The 24,673-nt window shown below is 37.4% G+C and overlaps 1 protein-coding gene across 1 annotated transcript; it reads right to left on the bottom strand.

Moving 5' to 3' along the window:
* Positions 1-18,008: 18,008 nt before the first annotated feature.
* Positions 18,009-20,539, bottom strand: LOC306660489 (fructose-2,6-bisphosphatase TIGAR-like). The gene has a single exon (XM_079138755.1). The coding sequence runs from the start codon at positions 20,456-20,458 to the stop codon at positions 19,652-19,654; it is 807 nt and encodes a 268-aa protein (XP_078994881.1). The 5' UTR covers positions 20,459-20,539; the 3' UTR covers positions 18,009-19,651.
* Positions 20,540-24,673: the final 4,134 nt, after the last annotated feature.

Below are 24,673 nucleotides of genomic sequence, written 5' to 3'. Positions count from 1 at the left end.
TCCTATAGAATGCATACCTTTGTTATTATACTCTTACTAATTTATATTATTCGCCCTTCTATCAAGCTATTTATTCCATTCCTTCCTGCAAATATGTGTTAGTTACCTGCCAGACACAGCAGAGGATGACATACATCTTCTGACTTGGTAGAACCACCTTCTGATATATGATATAGCTCTAAATAATTAGAGCTTCCATGTGGAGAGACCATATGTGATAGGGTGGTAGATAATATATATGACATTGAAACATGCATCATTTGGATCCAGGAATTTTGAAAATTTAGCCAGGTTTTTAAGAAATCATTGATACACATGCATATTATTAAAAAAAGTCTTTGTCACAGGGATAAAATCTGAAATGCCCAATGAGAGGGAATTGTTTAAGTAATTTCAATACACTTATACACTGAAATAATAGACATTTAAAAATTTATGTTTATATAAATGAAAACATCAATAACATGAAGGAATGACCATTGTTTAATACTAAGAGAAGACATAATATAACGCTAAAAAAATAGTATATTCTCAAATAGACCTGTGTAGGCAGATATCTATAATAAAGTCATATATCGTAAAAGATAACCATCTTTAACTGGTGATCTTACCTCCACTATCCCATGTTCTTACTACTTTCATGTTTAGAAAAACTGAAGATAGGGGGGGATTCAAGATGGCGGACTAGAGGGTGGCTGCGTTTCATGTTGCTCCAGGACTCAGGTCTCAAGAAGAGGAGATATAGAGAGACTTGGGACCAACTCAAAGCAGCCGGGTGAGTGTCTCCCACTGGGCAGGCGTCCCAGACGGGGCGGTAGCCCCGAAAGCAGGGAACTTTGTGAAGTAGAGCTGCCGGTAAGACGCCCCTCCCCCCGCTGGAGCAGTGAACGCAGACAACTGGAAGCATTGGAGAGGTGGCTGTTCACCACAGCGCTTGGACTCGGAGCAACCCACCTGGGCTCTGGGAGGCTGCCCAAAGGAGAAGGTGCTTGGTGAGCTGTTTGGACTGAAAGCGACCACCCCTGAACACAGGGGGCTGCCCAGAGGAGAAGGAGAAATACGGGCTCGGCACGTCGCTTGGAATTGGAGCAGCTGCACCAGGGCTCTGGGCGGCTATCCGGTGGAACAGCGTGGTGAGTGGTTTGGTCCCAGAGCATCCGCTCCTGAACACAGGGGGGTTGTCTGGAGAAGGAGGAGGAGCGCGGCAGGGTGCTTGGGCTCGAAGTGGCTGCACCAGGGCTACGGGTGGCAGTCAGGACAAGAAGGTGCACAGTGAGTTCCTGGGACTCGTGACGCACCAGATCTCTGGGTGACTGCCTGGTGGAGAAGGAGGTGTGTGGTGGGTCACTTGGACTTAGAGCGACCGCACGGAACACCAGGTGGCTGCCGAGGAAAAGGCGTGTGGTGGGTCACTGGGACTCGGAGCGATTGTAAGGGGCTCCAGGTGGCTGCTCAGAGGAGGGGCCGCATAGCCAGGCGAAAAGTGCAGAGCAGGGTCCCAGGGCCTAGGCGGCTTCTTGTTGGAAGAGCCCCACAGACAAACTGAGGGGTGGAACGAAGGCTCCAGGACTGCAGGCAGCTTCTCTGAGGAGAGACAGCCTAAGGAGATTCATCTGCGAAGGGCGAGGCTTCCAGGCCCAGGAGGTAGGTCCGGGTCCCTGGGAACATTGCAGAAGAAGGCTGCCCAGCCCAGGTGGTAGTTGTGAATTGAATGGAACCTCTGGGAGGGAAAGTGACCAGCGAGACCTCCCCACTGGGTGAGTCCTCCCTGTCGGGTGAGGTTCTCCCAAAAGGACTGTAAAATCAGAGACACAGACTCAAACTGGCCTTGCATCAGCCCACATCCTACTTCCCCTTTGGATGACCATTCATCGGCAAGTGAAGGTACCTCTGCCCACTAGCAGGGAATATACCCCACCGGAAGGCCACCTCCCCTAGGGAGTCAGCTTCCTTGTGGAGCACCGCATTGTCAACTTCCTCCAAGACTTCAGGCTACTGAAGGCTAAGAGGGGATATACTAGAAAGCTTCAGGGATATTATAAGACAATAGAGGAAATCTGCAATATCACAGCGGTCAACTGATACCTGAACAATATGAGAAAACAAGGAAAGAAAATACTGCAAACAAATCTAGATGTTACATCAATGAAACCCAACGACAGCATGGCAGAAGAAATGACAGAAAGGGAGTTCAGAATGTACATAATTAAAATGCTCAGGGAAGCAAATGATGAGATGCAAGAGCAAATGCAGGCACTGAATGATCGCACCAATCGACAGTTAAAAGAGCAAATACAGGAAGCAAAAGATCATTTCAATAAAGAGTTAGAGATATTGAAAAAAAACCAAACAGAAATCCTTGACATGAAGGAAACAATAAACCAAATTAAGAACTCCATAGAAAGCATAACCAATAGAATAGAACACCTGGAAGACAGAACATCAGACATTGAAGATAAAATATTTAACCTTGAAAACAAAGTTGAACAAACAGAGAAGATGGTAAGAAATCATGAACAGAATCTCCAAGAACTATGGGATATCATGAAAAGGCCAAATTTAAGAATTATTGGGATTGAGGAAGGCTTAGAGAAACAGACCAAAGGAATGAACAATCTATTCAATGAAATAATATCAGAAAATTTCCCAAATCTGAAGAATGAAATGGAAGATCAAGTACAAGAGGCTTATAGGACTCCAAATATACAAAATTACAACAGACCCACACCAAGGCACATTATAATGAAAATACCTAACATACAAAATAAAGACAGAATTTTAAAGGCCGCAAGAGAGAGGAATCAAATTACATTCAGGGGGAAACCAATACGGATATCAGCAGATTTTTCAATCCAGACCCTAAAAGCTAGAAGGGCCTGGAACAACATTTTTCAAGCGCTGAAAGAAAATGGATGCCAACCAAGAATCTTATACCCAGCAAAACTTACCTTCAAATTTGATGATGAAATAAAATCCTTCCATGATAAACAAAAGCTAAAAGAATTTACAAAAAGAAAGCCAGCATTACAGAACATTCTCAGCAAAATATTCCACGAGGAAGAGATGAAAAACAAAGAAACAAATCAGCAATGGGAGGAACTATCCTAAAGGAATTGTCAAATAAAGGAGGAACCAAGTAATCTCAAAATAAATAAATAAATAAATAAAAAATAAATAAATAAATAAAATGAACCAAATGACCAGGAATACTAATCATATCTCAATAATAACCCTGAATATTAATGGCCTGAACTCATCAATCAAAAGACATAGAGTGGCAGATTGGATCAAAAAGGAAGATCCAACAATATGTTGCCTGCAAGATACTCACCTCGTAGAAAGAGATACCCATAGACTAAAGGTGAAAGGATGGGGGAAAACATACCGTGCACATGGACTCAGCAAAAAAGCTGGGGTATCCATCCTCATTTCAGATAATGTGGACTTCAAGTCAAAACTAGTCAAAAGGGATAAAGAAGGACATTACATACTGCTTAAGGGAACCATAAATCAGCAAGACATAACAATCATAAACATCTATGCCCCAAACAGTGGCTCATCCATGTATGTCAAACAAATCCTTCTCAATTTCAGAAACCAAATAGACCATAACACAATAATACTAGGTGATTTTAACACGCCTCTCTCACCACTGGACAGATCTTCCAAACAAAAATTGAACAAAGAAACCATAGATCTCAATAACACAATCAATAATTTGGACTTCACGGACATTTATAGAATATACCATCCAACCAAGAGCGAATACACTTTCTTCTCAGCAGCACATGGATCCTTCTCTAAAATAGACCATATATTATGCCACAAAGCTAATGTTAGCAAATACAAGAAGATAGAGACACTACCTTGTATTCTATCAGATCATAATGGATTGAAGTTAGAAATAAATGAAAGAGTAAAAAACAGAAGCTACTCCAACACCTGGAGATTAAACAATATGCTATTACATGATGAATGGATAACAGAAGATATTAGGAAGGAAATTTAAAAATTCTTAGAGGTAAATGAGAACAAAGAAACATCATATCAAAATCTTTGGGACACTATGAAAGCAGTACTTAGAGGAAAATTTATTTCATGGAGCGCATTCAATAAAAGAAGTAAAAATCAACAAATAAACAACCTAACAGTACAGCTCAAAGCCCTAGAAAAAGAACAGACCAACACCAAAAGTAGTAGAAGACAGGAAATAGTTAAACTCAGAGCTGAAATCAATGAAATTGAAACAAAAGAAACAATACAAAAATTGACAAAATAAATAGTTGGTTCTTTGAAAAAATAAACAAAATTGATAAACCCTTAGCCACTCTAACAAAGAGAAGACGAGAGAAAACCCAAATCACGAAAATTCAGAATGAACAAGGAAATATCACAACAGACACGATTGAAATACAAAACATAATTAGAAGCTATTGTGAAAATCTATATTCTAACCAAATAGAAAATTTCAAAGACATCAACAGGTTTCTAGAGACATATGAATTGCCTAAATTGAACGAGGAGGACATACACAATTTAAATAGAACAATTTTAAGTAATGAAGTAGAAGAGGTCATCAAAAGCCTACCAACAAAGAAAAGTCCAGGACCAGATGGGTTCTCAGCCGAGTTCTACAAAATCTTTAAAGAAGAGCTCATTCCAATATTTCTCAAAGTATTACATGAAATAGAAGAGGAGGGTACCCTCCCAAACTCATTCTATGAAACCAATATTACCCTGATACCCAAACCAGACAGAGACAAATCGAGGAAAGAAAATTTCAGACCGATATCATTAATGAACATTGACGCAAAAATTCTCAATAAAATTTTAGCAATTCGCATATAAAAATATATTAAAAAGATAGTGCACCACGATCAAGTGGGTTTTATCCCAGGGATACAAGGTTGGTTCAACATCCGGAAATCAATAAATGTAATTCACCATATCAATAGACTTAAAGTCAAGAATCACATGATTATTTCAATAGATGCAGAAAAAGCATTTGATAAAATACAACACCCCTTCATGCTCAAAACACTAGAAAAAATAGGGATAGTGGGAACATTCCTTAACATTGTAAAGGCCATCTATGCTAAGCCCATGGCTAATATCATTCTAAACGGTGAAAAACTGAAAGCATTCCCCCTAAAAACTGGAACAAGACAGGGATGCCCTCTTTCACCACTCCTATTCAATATCGTTCTTGAGACTCTAGCCAGAGCAATTAGACAGACCAAGGAAATTAAAGGAATACGAATAGGAAAAGAAGAACTCAAACTATTCCTATTTGCGGATGATATGATTATATACTTAGAGGAACCAGGAAATTCCACCAGAAAACTGTTAGAACTCATAAGTGAATTCAGTAAAGTGGCAGGTTACAAGATCAATGCTCATAAATCCAATGCATTTTTATACATAAGTGATGAATCCTCAGAAAGAGAAATTATGAAAACTACCCCATTCATGATAGCATCGAAAAAAATAAAATACTTGGGAATCAATCTCACAAAAGAGGTGAAAGACCTCTACAATTAGAACTACAGAACACTAAAGAAAGATATTAAAGAAAACCTTAGAAGATGGAAAGATCTCCCATGTTCTTGGATAGGCCGAATTAATATTGTCAAAATGGCCATACTACCAAAAGTGCTATACAGATTCAATGCAATCCCAATTAAAATCCCAATGACGTACCTTACAGAAATAGAGCAAGCAATCATGAAATTCATCTGGAAGAATAAGAAACCCAGAATAGCTAAAGCAATCCTTCGCAGGAAAAATGAAGCAGGGGGTATCGCAATACCTGAACTTCAACTTTATTACAAAGCAATAGTAACAAAGACGGCATGGTACTGGTACCAAAATAGACAGGTAGATCAATGGTACAGAATAGAGGACACGGACACAAACCCAAATAAATACAACTTTCTAATACTAAACAAAGGTGCCAAAAATATGCAATGGAGAAAAGATAGCCTCTTCAACAAATGGTGCTGGGAGAATTGGAAATCCATATGCAACAGAATGAAACTAAACCCATATCTCTCACCCTGCACAAAACTCAACTCAAAATGAATTAAGGACCTTGGAATCAGACCAGAGACTCTGCAGATTATAGAAGAAAAAGTAGGTCCCAATCTTCAACATGTCGGCCTAGGACCAGACTTCCTCAACAGGACTCCCATAGCACAAGAAATAAAAGCAAGAATCAATAACTGGGATAGATTCAAACTAAAAAGCTTTCTCTCAGCAAAGGAAACTATCAGTAATGTGAAGAAAGAGCCCTACAGAGTGGGAGAATATCTTTGCCAATCATACTTCAGATAGAGCACTAATCTCCAGAATCTATAAAGAACTCAAAAAACTCTACACCAACAATACAAATAATCCAATCGACAAATGGGCTAAGGAAATGAACAGACACTTCACAGAAGAAGATGTACAAGCAATCAATAAACATATGAAAAAATGTTCAACATCTCTAGTAATAAGAGAAATGCAAATCAAAACCACCCTAAGATTCCATCTCACCCCAATTAGAATGGCGATTATCAAAAATACAAGCAACAGGTGTTGGCGAGGATGTGGGGAGAAAGGTACACTCCTACATTGCTGGTGGGGCTGCAAATTAGTGCAGCCACTCTGGAAAGCAGTGTGGAGATTCCTTAGAAAACTTGGAATGGACCCTCCATTTGACCCAGCTATCCCACTCCTTGGCCTATACCCAAAGGACTTAAAATCAGCATACTACAGAGATACAGCCACATCAATGTTCATAGCTGCTCAATTCACAATAGCCAGACTATGGAACCAACCTAGATGCCCTTCAATTGGTGAGTGGATAAAGAAACTGTGGTATATATACACAATGGAATATTACTCAGCCATAAAGAATGACAAAATTATGGCATTTGCAAGCAAATGGATGAAATTGGAGAATATCATGCTAAGTGAGATAAGCCAATCTCAAAAAGCCAAAGGACGAATGATATCGCTAATAAGTGGAGGATGACACATAATGGGGGGGAGGGAAGGGTTAATGTTAGGGTTAGAGTTAGGGTTAGGGAGGGGGGCACGTATGGAGGAAGAAAGTACTGCATAGAGGGTAAAGAGGGGTGGGAGGGGTGGGGGGAAGGGAAAAAATAACAGAATGAATCAAACAACATTACTGTATGTAAATTTATGATTACACAAATGGTATGCCTTTACGCCATGTACAGAGAAACAACATGTATCCCATTTGTTTACAATAAAAAAAAAAAAGAAAAAAAAAAAAAAAAACTGAGGATAATTTTTAAAGAAACCATGGGCTTATTAACCAATGGTCCCCTCTCCCAGCTCATGGATTTTTCCCATAGTGAGGACCTTTCCAGGACACTTCATATTTCAGTGTCTTTTCTAATTTTTCTGGTATGAGCTTGTATGATTTTTTCAGTCAGAAATACTTCTGCTTGCTTTCACTTTAATTCCTTACTGTGTCCTTTTTTTGGTACTCCAATACAAACTAGGACAGGTCCCAAATCACTACTTAATTCATCCAAGGCTTGTTTACTCTGCTTCCTTCATCAATGATTTATATTAGCTCCAGAAGATAGAACTACATATGCTGCAATAGACCTGACTGACACTTCCTGTGGAAGATACATTCATATGAAATAGTTACTTCCCTGAAATAATTTTATTTTAATTTTAATCACATTTAATGCTCTTATCTTAAAACTAAAATTCCTTATTTTGCTGAATTTGACTCAAAGTAGGAGATACAGCTGATAAGAACATCTTGAGTTTGAGCTGTAACCTAGCAGTTTCTTTATCAACTCCCCTGTTCCTAGATGAAGAGGAAATTTCTTGGCTTTCCTATTATTATAACAGAATCAAAGTCATGATCTATAGGAAGGAGGAAACGCAAGTCAAATTGCTTTAAAACTACAAACTATCATCATTAAAATGTTTGAATTCCATTTGTAAAGACTCAACAGATGCAAGAATTTAAACATGCTGCTTATACTATATAGCCTTCGGAATTTCTACATCTTGGCGTTCTTTTGAAAATAAACTAATTCAGATAATATGACTGAAAACCAATAGTTTCTAAATATATGTTAGTTGTTATTCTAACATGTCAGATACTATTGCTGTCAATAAAGGGCTCCCTGCCATATGTTCACAGAAGCTAATACTATGGCACTGGATTTTTGCAAAAAGAAAATGTTTTATTGCCTGGTCAACCAGCAAGGAAGCTAGAAGCTAAAAAATAATGGAGCTCAAATGATGTTATTAGAGTCCTAGACCACACTCTGGACACTGAGGGGTGCCACACAGACCAGGCTCTGACATCTGCCACTTTTAGAGTTCAGTCAGAGACAGGAGTGGTGGTGAAGCAAGAAAGGAGCTTATTCATTTCAGCCACACTAAAAAGCAGGGGGACTGACATTCTAAACCTATCTTCAGGGTACTGACATATGCTCCTAGATTATAAAGGAGAAAAAAATCAGGAGGCAAGAAGTAAGTGAAAATAAGCAGCCTTGATCTGATTGATCCTTGTCTTAAGTCTGATTCTGCATCCTGCTGTCTCTAGGGAACTGTGGAAGTTGGTCTAACTCCAGGGGGCAATTCAGTTTCCAACTGAGGTGATTGCTTGCTCCTGTGAAGGGCAACCTTGGTGTCTGTCCTAGGATAATTGCTTCTGTTTAGGGTTCAGTCCCATCGTGGGTGATCTACCTTCAAGGCTTGTTACTGCTAGAATATTACTCTTATCATGCTGTTGTCAATCTTGAAGGATGAGAGAGTAGATAAATTTAGTACTAAACACTTTGTATCACCCATTTTTAGGCAGACAATCCTTAAGTAATATTAAAATGTCTGTATGCAGTACAGCAGGAACCTGATCCAAAATTTGAAGTAGCAAATAACACAGATATAAAATGAAGGTAGAATTGCAAAGCTTTTATACTGCTTTTAGTTACCCATTGGACATCTGCAGGCCCAAATGAGGCTTCAGTGCTTTTTAGCAAAAGTGATCTCTAAGTCCCTGTTCCAGAGTTAGTAGTAAGGGACAGGGAGAGATTTAGTATTCTTTGGTGAAGGCCTAAATGATCATCATGGCTTTTCTCACAATGCATATTTCTTTTGAGGGGAAGTTATCATGCTCTGCCTAAGGAGAGGGATTTGGACTTGTGACTTCATTGACTGGATAAGGTGACAGTTTCTGCTCATGTCCCTTTTTGAAGAGCCAGTTCCAAACCATCCTTGAATTGATTCTGGAGGTTTTTCCTTGAAAGATAACTTAAGAATTTTGTTACTTAAGAACTTTGTTATATCCGGGTGTGTTCAGGCCTTATCTGATTTTATTATGACATCTGACATTTTTTTTTTTGCGGTGCTGGGGATTGAACCCAGGGCCTTCTGCTTGCAAGGCAAGCACTCTACCAACTGCACTATATCCCCAGCCTGACATCTGACATTTCTTAATGAAGACCCTGTGGCATAAGAGTTCCTCCCTTGAAAACATATGTTCAGGTACATTGGTAAGCCTATAGGAAAATGCATGAAAAATAATGGAGAACAATAGCATTGAGATCAGTGAACTTCATGCCAGGCAACTTTTAATCAGTGATTACAATGGTGCCTGATTCATTTGCTCATTTTTTAGAGTGTATGTGTGTGGGACCTAGTATGTGCTACATGTACAGTAGCAGTGATGTAGGACAGATGAGGCTGAACACTGAAAGAATTAGCAGGAATCTGGTTTATTTGAGTTGCAGTGGTCCAGAAGAACTAATTCCTGAAAAATCTCTGGCACATTATCCCTCTTCTCTCTGAAAGGACCTGCTCTCTCCCTGGAGAGTGTCCCCTCTCCCTTTTCCTGTTCCTTCAATAAATTCATACCTGTTACTTTGAACCACATACCTGAAATCTTTCTGACTTGTTCTCAAGAACTGGAGTTTGAAGGGGGAGGGATCTTCAAATTGCCTAAGTTTTTCACTTTTAACAAATGAAGAAGGAATACAAATAGTAATTCCTATTAAAAATCAAGTGCTCCATAATGATTTATTGAGTTTAAAAGGTGCTTAAATTTTTCTTTCCTTTGGATAAATACTGAGTAGTGGGATACCTGGATCATATGGTAGGTGTATTTTTTATATTTGAGGAACTGCTGTGTTATTTCCATAATTGATATAGTAATTTGCATTTCCACCCAGAGTGTAAGAGTTCTACTTTCTCTACATCCACACCAACATATGTTACCTTTTGTCCTTTGGATTATAGCCATTCTAACTGGGGTGACATGACATCTTATTATGTTTTTGATTTTCACTTTTCTATTGATTTGTGATGAATTTTTTTCATGTACTGATGATTATTTGAATATGATTTTGATAAATAGGTATTCAAAGAATTTACTAATTTTATTGTAAAATATTTGTTTCTTTACATTAGAATTTTTTAGTATTTGGGATATTAATACCGTAGCAAGTTAATGTTTATGAATACTTTCTCCCATTATGCATGTCTTCATTCTGTTGATTGTTTCCTTTTCTTTGCAGAAATCCCTTAGTTTCATATAAGGCCATTCATCTATTTTGTCTTTTCTGCTTTTGGGAACTTATCCAAAAAAAAAAAAAAAAAAAAAAATCATTTCCCACATCAATGCCTCATGTTTCATCTAAGACTCATCCTACTAGTTGCAAAGTTTCAAGCCGTATGTTTAGACTTTGATCCATTTTGAGTTTATTTTTGTGTAAAGTGTGAGATGAGAGTTAAATTTAATTCTTCATATGGCTATCCAATTTTTCCCAGCACCATCTATTGAAGGGACTGCACTTTCTCCAATGTATGCTTCTGATGACTTTACAAAAGTTCACTTGACTCCAGTTGCATGATTTTTTTTGAGTGTTCTGCATTCTGCTAATTGATCATTGTATTGATTTGCATTCCAAAACCATGCAGTTCAGTTATTGTTGCTTTATAGTATGTTTTGAGTACAAGTTTTCAGTGCCTTCATCTTTCTTCTTTTTTGCTTAGGATTGCTTTGAACTGTCAGATTCTTTTGCAGGTATTAATTTTATGATTACCTTTTTCCCTTTTGGTGAAAACACCATTGGTATTTTGATGCAGATTACATTTAATCCATAAATTGCTTAGGGAAGCCTGGACCTGAACGTTTGTATTATTTTGTTAATTGTATTTTCTATGGCTTTTCCCTTCTTTTTTCCTTCTGTAATACAAAAACTTGCAACTATTTCTTCACTTAATTTTGTTCCATAAGACTTATAGCCTCCTTCATTTTTCTTTCATTTTTTCCCTCTTTTCTCCCTTTTCTTATCTTGACTAACTAGATTATTTCAAAAGACCTGTGTTACAGCTCAGATATTCTTTCTTCTGATTGATCCATTCTGTTGTTGGGACTCTCGGCTATGTTTCTACTTTACTTACTGAAATGTTCAGATCCAAGATTTTTTTATTGCTTTTCATGGTCTTTGTATGCTGGATTTCTCTTCTTGTATGTCTCATTTCATTGAATAGTTTGTATGTATTCTCTGCTATCTTTTGAAGTTTCCTCAGAATCATTTGACTTCTTCTTCAGTCAGTCAATTGGCTGCCTTTTGTTTTTAGAGAGCAGTTTTACTCTTTGGGAGGTGTCATATGACTTCATTTTTTCATGCTTCTTGTATCTTTTTGTTTTCCCTTTCTAAACAATTTGTTCTAATTAGTTATACATGACAGCAGAATGCATCTTGACACATTGAACACAAATGGAGCACAATTTCTCATTTCCCTGACTGTACACAATGCAGATTCACACCATTGGTGCAATCATACATGTACATAGGGTAATAATGTCCATCTCATTCCACCATCCCTCCCACCCACAAATACCCTCTCCTTCCCTCACTCCCCTCTGCCCAATCCAAAGTTCCTCCATTCTTTCCTAGCACTCCCTGCCATTGTGGCTTAGCATCTACCTCATATCTGAGAAATCATTCGGCCTTTAGTTTTTTGGGATTGGCTTATTTCAGTTAGCATGATATTCTCTAACTCCATTCATTTACCTGCAAGTGTTATAACTTCATTCTTCTTTAAGGCTGACTAATATTCCAACATATGTACCAGACCTTAAACTATACTACAGAGCTATAGTAACAAACAACATGGTATTGGCACCAAAATAGACATGTAGAACAATGGTACAGAATAGAAGACACAGAGATAAACCCACATAAATAAAGTAATCTTATTAGACAAAGGAACCAAAAACATGCATTGGAGAAAAGATAGCCTCTTCAACAAATGGTGCTGGCAAAAGTGGAAATTCATACATAGCAACATGAAATGAGACCCCTATCTCTCACCTTGCACAAAACTCAACTCAAAGTGGATCAAGGACCTAGGAATTAGACCAGAGACCCTGTGCCTAATAGAAGGAAAAGCAGGTCCAAATCATCATGTGGGTTTAGTACCTAACTTCCTTATGACTCCTGAAGCACAAGAAATAAAGAATCAATAAATGGGATGGATTCAAACTAAAATACTTCTTCTCAATGTGAGGAAAGAGCCTAGAGAATGGGAGAAAATCTTCACCACATATACATCAGATACAGCATTAATCTCCAGGATGTATAAAGGACTCAAAAAACTTAACCCCCAAAAAAAAAAAAAAAAAAAAAACCCCAATCAATAAATGGGCTAACAAACTGAACACACACTTCACAGAAAAAGATATACAATTGATCAACAAATATGTATTTTTTTTTGACATTTGTAGTAATTAGAGGAATACAAATCAAAACTAATTTCATTTCACTCTAGTCAGAATGGCAATTATCAGGAATACAAGCAACAATAAGTGTTGGTGAGGATGTAGGGGAAAAGGTACACTCAAACATTGCTGGTGGGAATGCAAGTTGTTGCAACCACTCTGGAAAGCAGGATGGAGATTCCTTAGAAAATTTGGAATAGAACCACCATTTGACCCAGCTATTCCACTCCTTAATTTATACTTAAGGGACTTAAAATCAGTGATGCAGCCACATCAGTGTTTATAGCAGTTCAATTCACAATAGCTATGGAACCAAAGTAGGTACTTCTTGTGTCTTTACATCTATCAGATCAATTACTTTAAATAATTTTATAGGTTGGCTTTTGTCGTAAAGAGGTTTTCTCCTAGAGATGTGTCATAGGGCATCATGTGAGGAGGCTACACTGGCATGGTTCTAGGTACATGCACTAGCATAGTCTGAGTAGCTTCTTCTGATGTAATCAATGTGGCAATTGCTGTGTTTATCTTCATGGCCTGGGCCTCAGGCATTTGTGAGATCTCCCCCAGCTGGGATGCAGCTCCCTTAGGTGGTGAATGTTCACTAGTGGGTCTGGACACCATGCAGATGGGTGCACATGTGGGATACCTATCAGTTTCCATGGGTCATATGGAGTGGGGCCATTTCAGTGGATCTGGGTGGGTGTGGCATAGCACCCCCAGTAGCAGGGATGAGACAGGGTGTTCTTCAGCATCTGTGGGCTGTGCAGGTGCTTTTTCAGGACCTCAGCAGACTAAGATGCCCAGGAAAAGCTACTCAGGGGATGGGGGTGGGTGGTTGCTACCTGGGGCCTTACTGGGAAAAGCATCTCAGGCCAGGTCTGACTTTGGCCAAGCCCTCAGAAAAGCTGCTTTCGTGGTTGTAGGAGGTTGGTGCTGGGCTTCCTAGGTCTTTCTCAGGGCTAAGGTCCTTAAACCACTTTGAGCGAGCATTTGCCCATTTTGTGAGATCAGAGATGAGTAGAGTCTTAAATTGACACTGTGAAAAAAAAAGGCTGAGTGTTAGAGGTGGGGACAACTTTAGCTGAGCTCTTTTTCCAGGGTAATACAGTGGACTAGGATCCTTAGAAGTTCCCCAGAACAGGCTTGGGGTCTGTAAGGGCTGCATGTTTCTACACTGTCACTGGGGGATTCCTGCTCACCCTTTGCCCAAGAGGCAAAGTCCCTCTTGGTTCATGGTTCATCTCATCCTGGGGAGAAAGGATCCAGGTCAACTGGAATCTCCATGTTGTTACCATCTAGGGGTAGTAGATACATTACTTCTATTCAGGAAAGAATTGAAGAACCAGGACACAAAGATAGCAAGCCAGAAGCAGTTTTATTGCAAAGGCAACAAAGGTACAGAGATAGAATTCTTGGAAGAGATGGTGGGGGAATTTTGGCCTGATATTTTTGTGGTCTCTGCAATTTCCTCCTTTCCTTTTTTCCTCTTCTGTCCACATACTCCTCACTGTTATTAACTGGTGCCCCCTCTGTCCATGCATTGGTTTTAGTTTTTCTATTGGATCCTCCACTTAGGAGCATAAGTACAGAAGTGTCTGTCTGATTGGGTACCCTGTATGTGTTCACCAGTGCTTTCATTGAGCAGGAAGTTGATCTCATCAGAAGACCCTCTCCATGCTCCTTTGTTCTGGTCTTGCCCCCCCCCACCTCCTTACTTGCCATCTTATCCTGACTGCCTAAGCCCTTCTATATCTCCCTCACATGCTTCATGGCACCTCTGCCAATCCCTATTATACACTGGAGCTTTCCATCAAATATTTGAGAGGATTAGCAGCTGCTGTTTTCTTTATTTTAGCCCTTTGTTGTGGAGGGTACATCAGATACCACTGGTCAGCCATCTTGCCAATTTCACTCTCTGATTCAGGTTTTTATGCCTACTCACCTACTTGATTTCCTTTTTGCGTTATTTCCTCTAAAGATGGTGGAGATGTCTTAAGTAAAGAAAGATGTAGATCATAACTAGAATGTGATATGATAGAAAATTTATATATTAAAACAATACTCAGTTACAACTTGACCCCCTAACTTCCTTCTCTATACCTCTACATCTCTTGAACAACCCACATGTGGATGTTTGTTAAAGAGAGCAATGTGGACTCAATACTCTAATGACATATTTGACATGTCTTCACCCAATCTTTACTGCAAACATTTTATGATATTTACTGAGAAATAATAAATTTAAAATCAAAACGAACACTTTAACTTTGTAACTATTGTTAAAATTTCAATATGTTTGACATTGACTCTCTACTTGCCAAGTTTTTTCCTCTCTCAGGGCACATGGTTCTGCTTCTCATGAGGTAAGTCATTTATCCTCTCTAGAGCTCAGTATCTGAAGAGGCAAAGCTCCATGCCCCATACACAAAATGAATACAAAGGTGATAGAAGGGGTAAGTATTCATCCAAAAATGCATGAGTTATCAAGTGACTAAAGACTGACTTTTATTCATGTTTCCCCAATGCTTTTATTTTGAAAAGTGACAAACATGAAGAAGTTGAAAAAATACTGCAATGTACACTCACACAGACAACCTGTATCTTGTCACTAATATTTTGTCTCATTGTTTTCATTTCTTGATAGAGTACAAGTGGGTATATAGGTACATATGTAGATAGGTAGGCAGGTAGATTGCTTTTGCTGACCTATTTGAATTATAGACATATTCCAAACCTAAATACTTTGATGCTTCTTTCTTATTAACCACTATTTAAGTTCTTTTCTTTTGGTGAGGTGAGGTCAAGGGTGAGTACTGGGGATTGAACTCAGGGGCACTGGACCACTGAGCCACATCCCCAGCCCTTGGATACCAAGAGGAAAAATATATTCATGAGATGAAATATTTAGATACAGCTTATCATTTTCAATTCAGTGAATCACCTCAGCTGTGGTTATTGGTATTGTACCTGACCACATTTCCAGATAGGCTGAGGGCATGTTCTCTGCCACGAGGCTCAAAAATCACATAAAAATATGAAAGTTTAGAAGAATCAACAGCTTCCTGGGCTTTAGATTGATTTGTTAACTCTTGAAAGTTCATGAGTTAGTGAGCTCACCATTTCTGAATGTGTTCATAAGGAGTTTGAATATATGTGTGGTTAAACACAGTGTAGCTTCAGGTGATAAGTGTCAAAGAACCTTGCCAACTGAGGGTTCTATAGTCCTTCACAGCTTCCATTCTATGGGGCAGGATATCTTCAGCAGACTAATTTTATTACTGATGTTTTTAATTTTTAGATTGGATTCTCTGAGTACACATATAGAAATGCATAGAAGAAAATACTAATTAATATTAAATCAGAAATAGAAGAAATACATTTGAATTTTTAATTTTAATTATTAGTCTTCTTGTTAATGAATAACAGAATTGTGATATTCTTAATTTCCATCCATTTGCCAGCAAATGCCATAATTTCATTCTTCTTTAAGGCTGAGTAATTACTCCACTGTGTATATATAACACATTTTCTTTATGCATTCATATGTTACTGGTCACCTAGGCTGATTTCACAACTTGGCTATGGTGAATTGCACTGCTATAAACATTGTCATGACTATATCTCAATATCATACTGATTCTTTTTGGTAAATACCAAGGAATGGGATACCTAGTCATAAGATGGTTCAATTCCTCGTCTTGTGAATAATCTCCATACTGTTTTCCAGAGTGGTTGTACTAATTTGCAGTTCCATCAACATTGAGTATTGTACTTATTCCTTACAGCATTGTCAGCATTTATGATCTTGACTAACTGGGGTGAGATGAAATCTCAATGTAATTTGATTTGTATTTTTCTGATTGCTAAGGGTGTTGAATATATTTTTCATATACTTGCTGGCCATTTGTTATTTTTTCTTTTGAGAAATGTATATATAGTTCTCTTGTCCATTCATTGACTGGAGAATATCAGGCTAAGTGAAATTAACCAGTCTCAGAAAGTAAAGGTTCAAATGGTTTTTGTTTGTTTGTTTGTTTTTTGTTTTTTTTCTCATAGAACAAAATAAGGGAAAAAACAGAGTAAGGGGATATTATGAAAATAGAAGGGAGATGAGTGGAGTAGAGGAACCCATTGAGGTAAGGGAGGAGGGATGGGAAAAGGGAGAAATTGTGGAACAAAACTAACCAAATTATACAATGTACATATGTGAATTTAACATAGTGAATTTCACCTTTATGTGTATCTATAAAGCACAAGTTAAATAAATAAATAAATAGAGGGAAGACCAGTAGAGTAGAGGAATAGGGAATAGAGAGGGAGGAGGAGAGGAAAACAGGAAATAAATACTAGGGATTGTGCGATTATGTCAAAATGAATCCCAGTATTATGTATAACTATAGTACACTAATACAAACATTTGAAAATATAGTTGTGGAATTATTAAGTGTAAAAGAGTTTTGTGTGCATGTTTATTATGGAATTTTAGATTTGAAATAATCTTGAAAATCCTGCCATCTCTAAGGAGAGTCTTTTAATGTAGTCAAATAACAAGAGAGTCTTAGTAATTGCACATTGTTTTCACTGTAAATATTTATTTCCTTTCGTCCCTTCACTTTTGTTAACATTATATTAATTTTTAAAAATATATGCATAAAAATGTAGAACAGAATAAAAAAAATGCATAAAAATACTTGTGATTTAGATTTTAAGACTTTTTTTAAAAAAAGCAATTCTTTTACATAATCTGAAGAAAACAGAGTATTGGTAACACTTTCATTGAGAACCAGTGATGCTACCCAAGCCTTTCACTTCATAGATGAGGAAACAAGTTCAAAAAATAAATGGCTTTTCTCTAATTACTAGAGTTATTGAACACTGTTTCATATACGTATTAATCACCTCTATGTTTTCTCCTGTAAAGTGTCCAGTTCCTTGGCCCATTTATTGATTATGTTCTTTGTATTTTTGGTGTAAAGTTTTGTAAGTTCTTTATAAATTTTGGAGAAAAGTGTTTTATCTGAAGTGTGTGTGGAAAAGATTTTCTCCCTCTCTGTAGGCTCTCTCTTTCACATTCTTGATTGTATCCTTTGCTGAGAAAAACCTTTCTAGTTTGAGTCCATTCCATTTATTGATTATTGCTTTGATTTCTTGTACTTTGGGAATCTTATTAAGTAAGTCTGATCCTACACCAACATGATGAAGATTGGGCCTACTTTGTCTTCTTTTTTTTTTTTTTTTAAACCAAATGTGCTAAATTTATTCATTAGAGTACAGTGATTATAATTAACTAGATCTATATCTATCTCAAGAGTGCTCCAACACAGATTAGGTAAAAATAAAGTATACAGACAGCACGATGATATTTACAAACATTTCTAAAGCACCAAATAATACTGTTGCCTTACAGACACAAGGTGAAGATGAAAAGAACAGATTAACACATATACACTCACTGCACTGGTCGCCTCTGTAAGGGAGCAGCACTGTGAGAATGAAAAGAAACTCTTCTTACATCTCAATGTTTTATTTCTTTGGAAAGAAAAAAAGGAAAGGTATTACTTCGGGACAGTGGGAATGAGGTTGTTATTCTTTTAGGTTATTATTTTAAGTATTTACTAATAGTATACTTCCTCTGGTGCTCAAATTCATGCCTTGTTTCAATATAGGCAGAAAAAATGGTACCGCTGTACACACTGAGGATGTTGTAGTATAGAACTTTACAGCTGATTTAAATTGATAATCAAAGGACATGTCAACATCAGTGATTTTAGCCTTAACTGACGGGTTGAACATTCATCCTCTTGTAAGGTGAGACTCATGGCACTCATCAACATGATTACTTAAAAGCAATCTACTGACTTCATTTAGACAAGGACTTTTGAAGGAACAACCCCATGTCCACATTAGGTTAGTCAAGATTCCTTTCCTCCAGTGCCATCTGGTGGAAAGAGGAGGCAACTTCATTTGTGCCTTCTGCCCCATGATTTTCAATGAGCTCCCTCTGGGTTCTGAGGTTACCACATAGTTCACTATTAACTGTTCCCTTTCTTTGGAGCATTCACCAAACTGAAAGTTCTTCAGCCTACAGGTTAAATATGAAGCAAGTGAATGGTGGTCTTCGCTCTGAGTCAAACTTGTTTTGGGGGACTTTCTTGGCTTCCACTCACTTGTCTTTTGCAAGATACTGTTTACAGCATACTGCTCTTTTACCTTCTGCCCAGAGAGTCCATCTGTAATGTGTTTTAGTCAGATGAAGTCTTAGCTTCCTCCCCCAGGTTGCTCTGCACTCAACAATCTGCATTCACCCATATTTCAAACCCTCTAGAATAAAAAATTCCAACAGCTGATTTCTGGGTAAAATGTTTTAGTGTCATTTTATCATTTTACTTTACATAAACTTATGATGGTATGAATTTTCCATTTAAAGAACTTTCTTTTAAAATACAACAGTCAATATAAATATGCAATGGGAAATATAAATAGTTCTTTCAAGACTTTGATGAGATAGGAAAAAATATACAGTATTTTAACCAAGAAATCAATAAAATAGGCTAGATTTTTTCATTAAAGAACAAACATTTTTTAAAAGGGGAAAAAATCCAGTATCAAGGTTATGAATCCCCCAACTTGCAATACTGAGTTCCTTCCATTTATAACTCAGAGATGGGACCAAGCAGGATAGAAAACGCAGGCTGCACTCAGACAACGTAAGTCAATTCTAAACGGCTTTCCATTACTGTGTGATGTGGCTGACATTCCAGGAGAGTTTATAATATGACTTTTAACTGTTTCCAAATTAGCACTAGCAAAGGACGGAAATAAAGTAAGCCAAAGGCACACACTTCAGAGGCTCAAAACTGATAAAATTTTGATGTAGATCTAAACTCAGCACGTTTCGGTCACTCCATTTAGATGATCCTGTATGTTCATACAAACACACTTCATTGTAGGTTCTTTTCCTTCCTCCACGCTTATGATGAAGAGACTAATCCCAGTATTGGGACTGACTGACGACAGTTCAAATTTTCTCAGGGATGCTGGTAAGGAACACTTAAGGTCAGTCAGAAAATAACCAAACAGGCTTCTCATGTAAGCACCATGACTCACGACTAAGACACTGGCTACTAATCCAGGAGCTCCACTGTCGGAATTAACTTCAGAGCTGCGGTTTTTTTCTAAAGGAAATATCTCTGCCAAAGAAGCTTCCAGATTGTTGCTCGGAGCTCCCGCAGAACACTGTTCTTTTTGACCTGCTTCTTTCAGGATTAGTTGACACAGAAATTCAAAGAAGTCTTTTCCACGCATTTCTACCTGGTCTAATGTCTCTCCTTCAGGCTGTGTAAACACAGGGCATTCTTCCCGCGCTGCTTTGGCCATTGCCCTCAGCTCGCTGAGCGGCTTGCCTTCCGCAGTCCCGTATTTCCCTTCTCGAAGTCTTGAATCATACTTTATGGTCATGTCTTTGCAAAACATGCTTTGCTTCAAAATCCCATGCATGATCTGCTTTGCCCTCATGAGGTCGCTGGAGAAAGCATGAGTAAACTTCACTTTATTCAGAAATCTACCAGCAGCAGCTGCTTGTTTAAATCCAGTCTCTGAAAGAGGTTCATCCACTCCTTGTCCTTGAAGTATTTTCTCTTTGTTCAATCTTGTTTCCCCATGCCGGACAACGGTCAGGGCGAAGCGCGTCATCCTCACGTGCCCGGAGGGAGGTGAAGCAATGGCCACAGCTCTGCGTCCTAGCCCGCGCGGCTACTGCACTGCGGGCTCACCTCGCTCGCGGCACTTCCGCCCCTACTTTGTCCTATTAGGTGCAGGGTCTCTGTTCTATTTCCTAAGTCCTTGAAATAGTGTTCAACATCTTTAGTAATTAGAGAAATGCAAATTAAAATGACTGTAAGATTTCATCTTACTACAATTAGAATGGCTATTATCAAGAACACAAACAATAATAGATGTTGGCATGGATGTGGGGGAAAAAACACACTTTTATATTGCTGGTGGAGTTGCAAATTTTTTACAGCCACTCTGTAAAGCAGTGTGGAGAATCCTGGGAAAACTTGGAATGGACCCACCTTTTGACCCAGTTATCCCACTCTTCGGTTTATACCCCAAGGATTTAAAATCAGCATACTACAGTAAAGCAGCCATGTCAATGTTCATAGCAGCTCAGTTCATACTAGCTAGATTGCGGAACTAACCTAGATGCCCTTCAACGGATGAATGGATAAAGAAACTGTGGTATATATACACAATGGAATATTATTCAGCCATAAAGAAGAATAATATTATGGCATTTGTAAATAAATGGATGGCATTGGAGAATATCATGCTAAGCGAAATAAGTCAATCCCCAAAAACCAAAGGCCAAATGTTTTCCCTGATAAGTGGAGAATGATATATAATGGGGATGGGGTGCAGTGAGTGAGAGAAGAATGGAGGACCTTTGGATTATGTAAAAGGAAATGAATGTACGAAAAATGGTGGAATGAGACAGACATCATTACCCTGGAAACATGTATGATTACACGAATGGTATGAATCTACATCGTGTACAACCATAGAAACAAAATGATGTGCCCCATTTGTGTACAATGAATCAAAATGCAGTCTGTAATAAATTAAGAAATAAATGGTTTGCCCCATTATCACAAGAAAAAGGGACATAGTTATAACTTAGAGGTGAGCATTTTGATTCTCAATAATTCTATTACTAATCAAAGTGAGAATTTTAGCAAAGAGAGGAAAATATGAGTCACAAAATTTTTAGAATTACCCCAAAGTTCTATTTGAGAAAAAATTTAAAATTTGGTAATTAATAGCATGCATTTTTTAATTTGTCATTGAATGGGATCACATTGGTTGACACATGTTAGTTTAATTCTACATAGGATACTTTTTTTTTCCTACCTGTTTTACTCACTGCTTATTTTAACACCAACCTGCTGTATGAATATCTCCAAAAAAGAGATTGAATATACTTAAATAAATTAATCTTTATAAGGATATCTTCAATATTTTACAATGTCAAATTTTACAAATTATCAATTAACAGGAGAATCTTCATGATGGTTTTAAAGTAAAATAACATTTCTTTCTTGGGAGGTATAAAATCATGTCTGTAACTGGAATTAAGATTTAGGAATTCAAAACTCATAAAGCACTTGATTTAAGCAAATACTTCTCTTTTTTGGCATAAAAATGTTTTCATTACTCAAAAGTGAAAATGAAATTGCTGTGCATAGTTTTATTTAAAAATATTTGTATATTACTTTCAATTTCCAGTCTTTTAAATTTTTATTTTGAAACAGGGTTTTACTAAGTGACGGAGGGTCTTTCTAAGTTATTGAGGCTGGCCTTGAATTTGAGATCTTCTTGCTTAAGCTTCCAGAGTCACTAGGCTTATAGCTGTGCACCACTGCACCAGCCTAGTCTTTAATTTTATTGTGTATTTTAAGATATATAGTACAATATTATTAAGTATGTATATGCATCATGAAAATTATGGAAAAAATTAACATCATCATCTCCATTACCTATTTTTCTCCCTGTGGCAAGAGTTGCTTATATACTAATTAAGCAAAATTCTCAAATACAATACACTATTATTAACAGTAGGCCCCTTGCTGAAATTAGATCATTTGACTTGTTCATCCTGTATATTTCCTACTTTTTATCCTCTGATCTACATTTCCATATTTCCTGACCCTAATAATTGCTTTTATTCTCTTTTTATATATTTGATTTTTTAAAAAAAAATTTCATGTATGAGCTCATTTAGTGTTTTTCTTCCTGTTGAATTTATTTTACTAAGCACAATGTCCTCTAGGTTCATCCACATTTTGACCATTAGCAAAATCTTTTCTTTCTTAATTGTAGTAATATCTCCTTACACGCACATACACAATTTTACCCATTTATCTGCAGGTGTTTTTCCTCCATCTCCATCTACTGCAAACAAATGCTGCCATGAATGAGAGAGCACAGATGTCCCTAGGAGGTGATAATTGCAAAGGCTAATGCCCAGGGATTATCCCCTATATTTTCTTCTAGTAGTTTTATGATCTCAGGTCTTATGTTTAGATTCTTTATACATTTGAAATTATTTTGCCCATAGTGTAAGGTAAGGGTACAATTTCATTCTATTGTAGGTAGAAACCAAATTTCCCCACCATCGTTTTTTGAAGGGAAAATTCTTACTCCATTATGTCTTTTTGGTGTCCTCCTTGAAAATTAGTTGGCCATATATTTTTGGATTTATTTCTGGGCTCTTTTTTCTGTTCCACTTTTCTATGTGTCTGTTCATGGACTGGTAATATGCTGTTTTGTTGTACCTTTGAATATAATTTCAAATGAAGGGGTGTGATACTTCCAACTTCTTTCCTAAGAATTGCTTTGGCTATTGAGGTCTTTTGGACCATTTAAACTTAAACTCCATTTAAGTTTTAGGATTTTTTTTTCTAAACTTTCCTTTTTAAATTTTTTTCTTAGCCAAACTGTATCCAGTTTTATTAAGGACATATAATTTGTGTGTGTGATTCCATATAGATTTTAGGACTGTTTGTTCTAATCCTTTAAAAAAATCCTAATTCAAACTATATCGTTTTACTAAAATTTTTGTCTTTAAACAATCATGGTATTTCCACAAGACTAACAACTGTTAAAAGTACACAAAGGCTTTCAAACTTCCTTCTTTAATGGATTCCCAAGAGTCAAAAGCCATTGTAAATCTCAGTGAAATATTTGATCTGCATGGGGAGAGTTTAGAGGGAGGGTTTCACATTCAGAGTGTTGTTTAGCAACTTTTCACAAGCTGACCCTGATTAGAAGGAAATGAAGTAAAAATGGAAGGATTATTAATCTGGGGATCTGCAATCTATAAAAGGAAGTGCTGCATTTTCAAGGAATGCCATCTGAGTGATACCATTGGGAAATCTAGATTGCCTGACATACTGGTGACCAATTTTAGAGGGTCAAGTCCCAACCTGAAAAAAGTTAATTCTATGCTGAAGCCAGGCAGGAAGAGGAGGACATTAAAACTAATTTTAGTTTCTCCATGCCACAAGGTATTTATGCAAAGGTGGTTATGTGTGTCATTGTCAAGAAATTCCTTATTCTGGTAGTCAAGAGGAAGTTTCTTAAAACTATACAGGAAAGGAATTTTCTCCCACAACAATTCAGCTTCAGAGACTTTTATTAGTGACACAAGCTTCTTACTCACAAATTAACACTAAAGTGCCTATGTGCAAGCAATGTAGTTTTAAAAAACTAAAACTAAATTCTGCATTTTTATACAACTTGATGAAGAAATAGTATTTTAGAAGTACACATTTTTTTAAAAAATTTTTTTAGTTGTTGATAGACCTTTATTTTATTCGTTTATTTATATGTGGTGATGAGACTTGAATCCAGTGCTTCACACATACTAGGCGAGTGTTCTGACACTGAGCCACGACCCCAGAAGCCACATTTTCTTTTTTGGAATTTTCTCTCCTTTCTTTGTAGGAAATTTTAGACTTGGCTTTGGCTTTCAGAGAACCAATCTTGTGAATCTCTGTAGTTTGTTCTTCATCTTGGCTTAATTTCCATTAGTGTATGCTGTCCTTTCCCTTGGACCATGATGGCCACAGTGGCAGAAGTAGCTCCTGGCTGCAGAAATACAGACACAGGCAGACTGGTATGTTTGGGGTGCTTCTTATGTCTTCTTTACACATCTTCTGTTTTTTTCTGTTTCTATGAAGAATGACAAGGGAATTTCTTGTAGGAATGACAATAAACCTATAGTTTGCTTTAGGGTAGTGAACTCACTCTGATTCTGAATAAAATATTCTTCTGATTCATGAGCCAGAAATATTTAGCGTGTATTTCTGTTATAGTTTTCAGTGTTCAGGTCATTCAATTCCTTAA

Source organism: Sciurus vulgaris (assembly GCF_902686455.1).
Source record: "Sciurus vulgaris genome assembly, chromosome: 4".
Taxonomy (NCBI): Eukaryota; Metazoa; Chordata; class Mammalia; order Rodentia; family Sciuridae; genus Sciurus; species Sciurus vulgaris.
The sequence above is the reverse complement of the archived record's forward strand: the minus strand, read 5'-3'. Positions and strand labels throughout refer to the sequence as shown.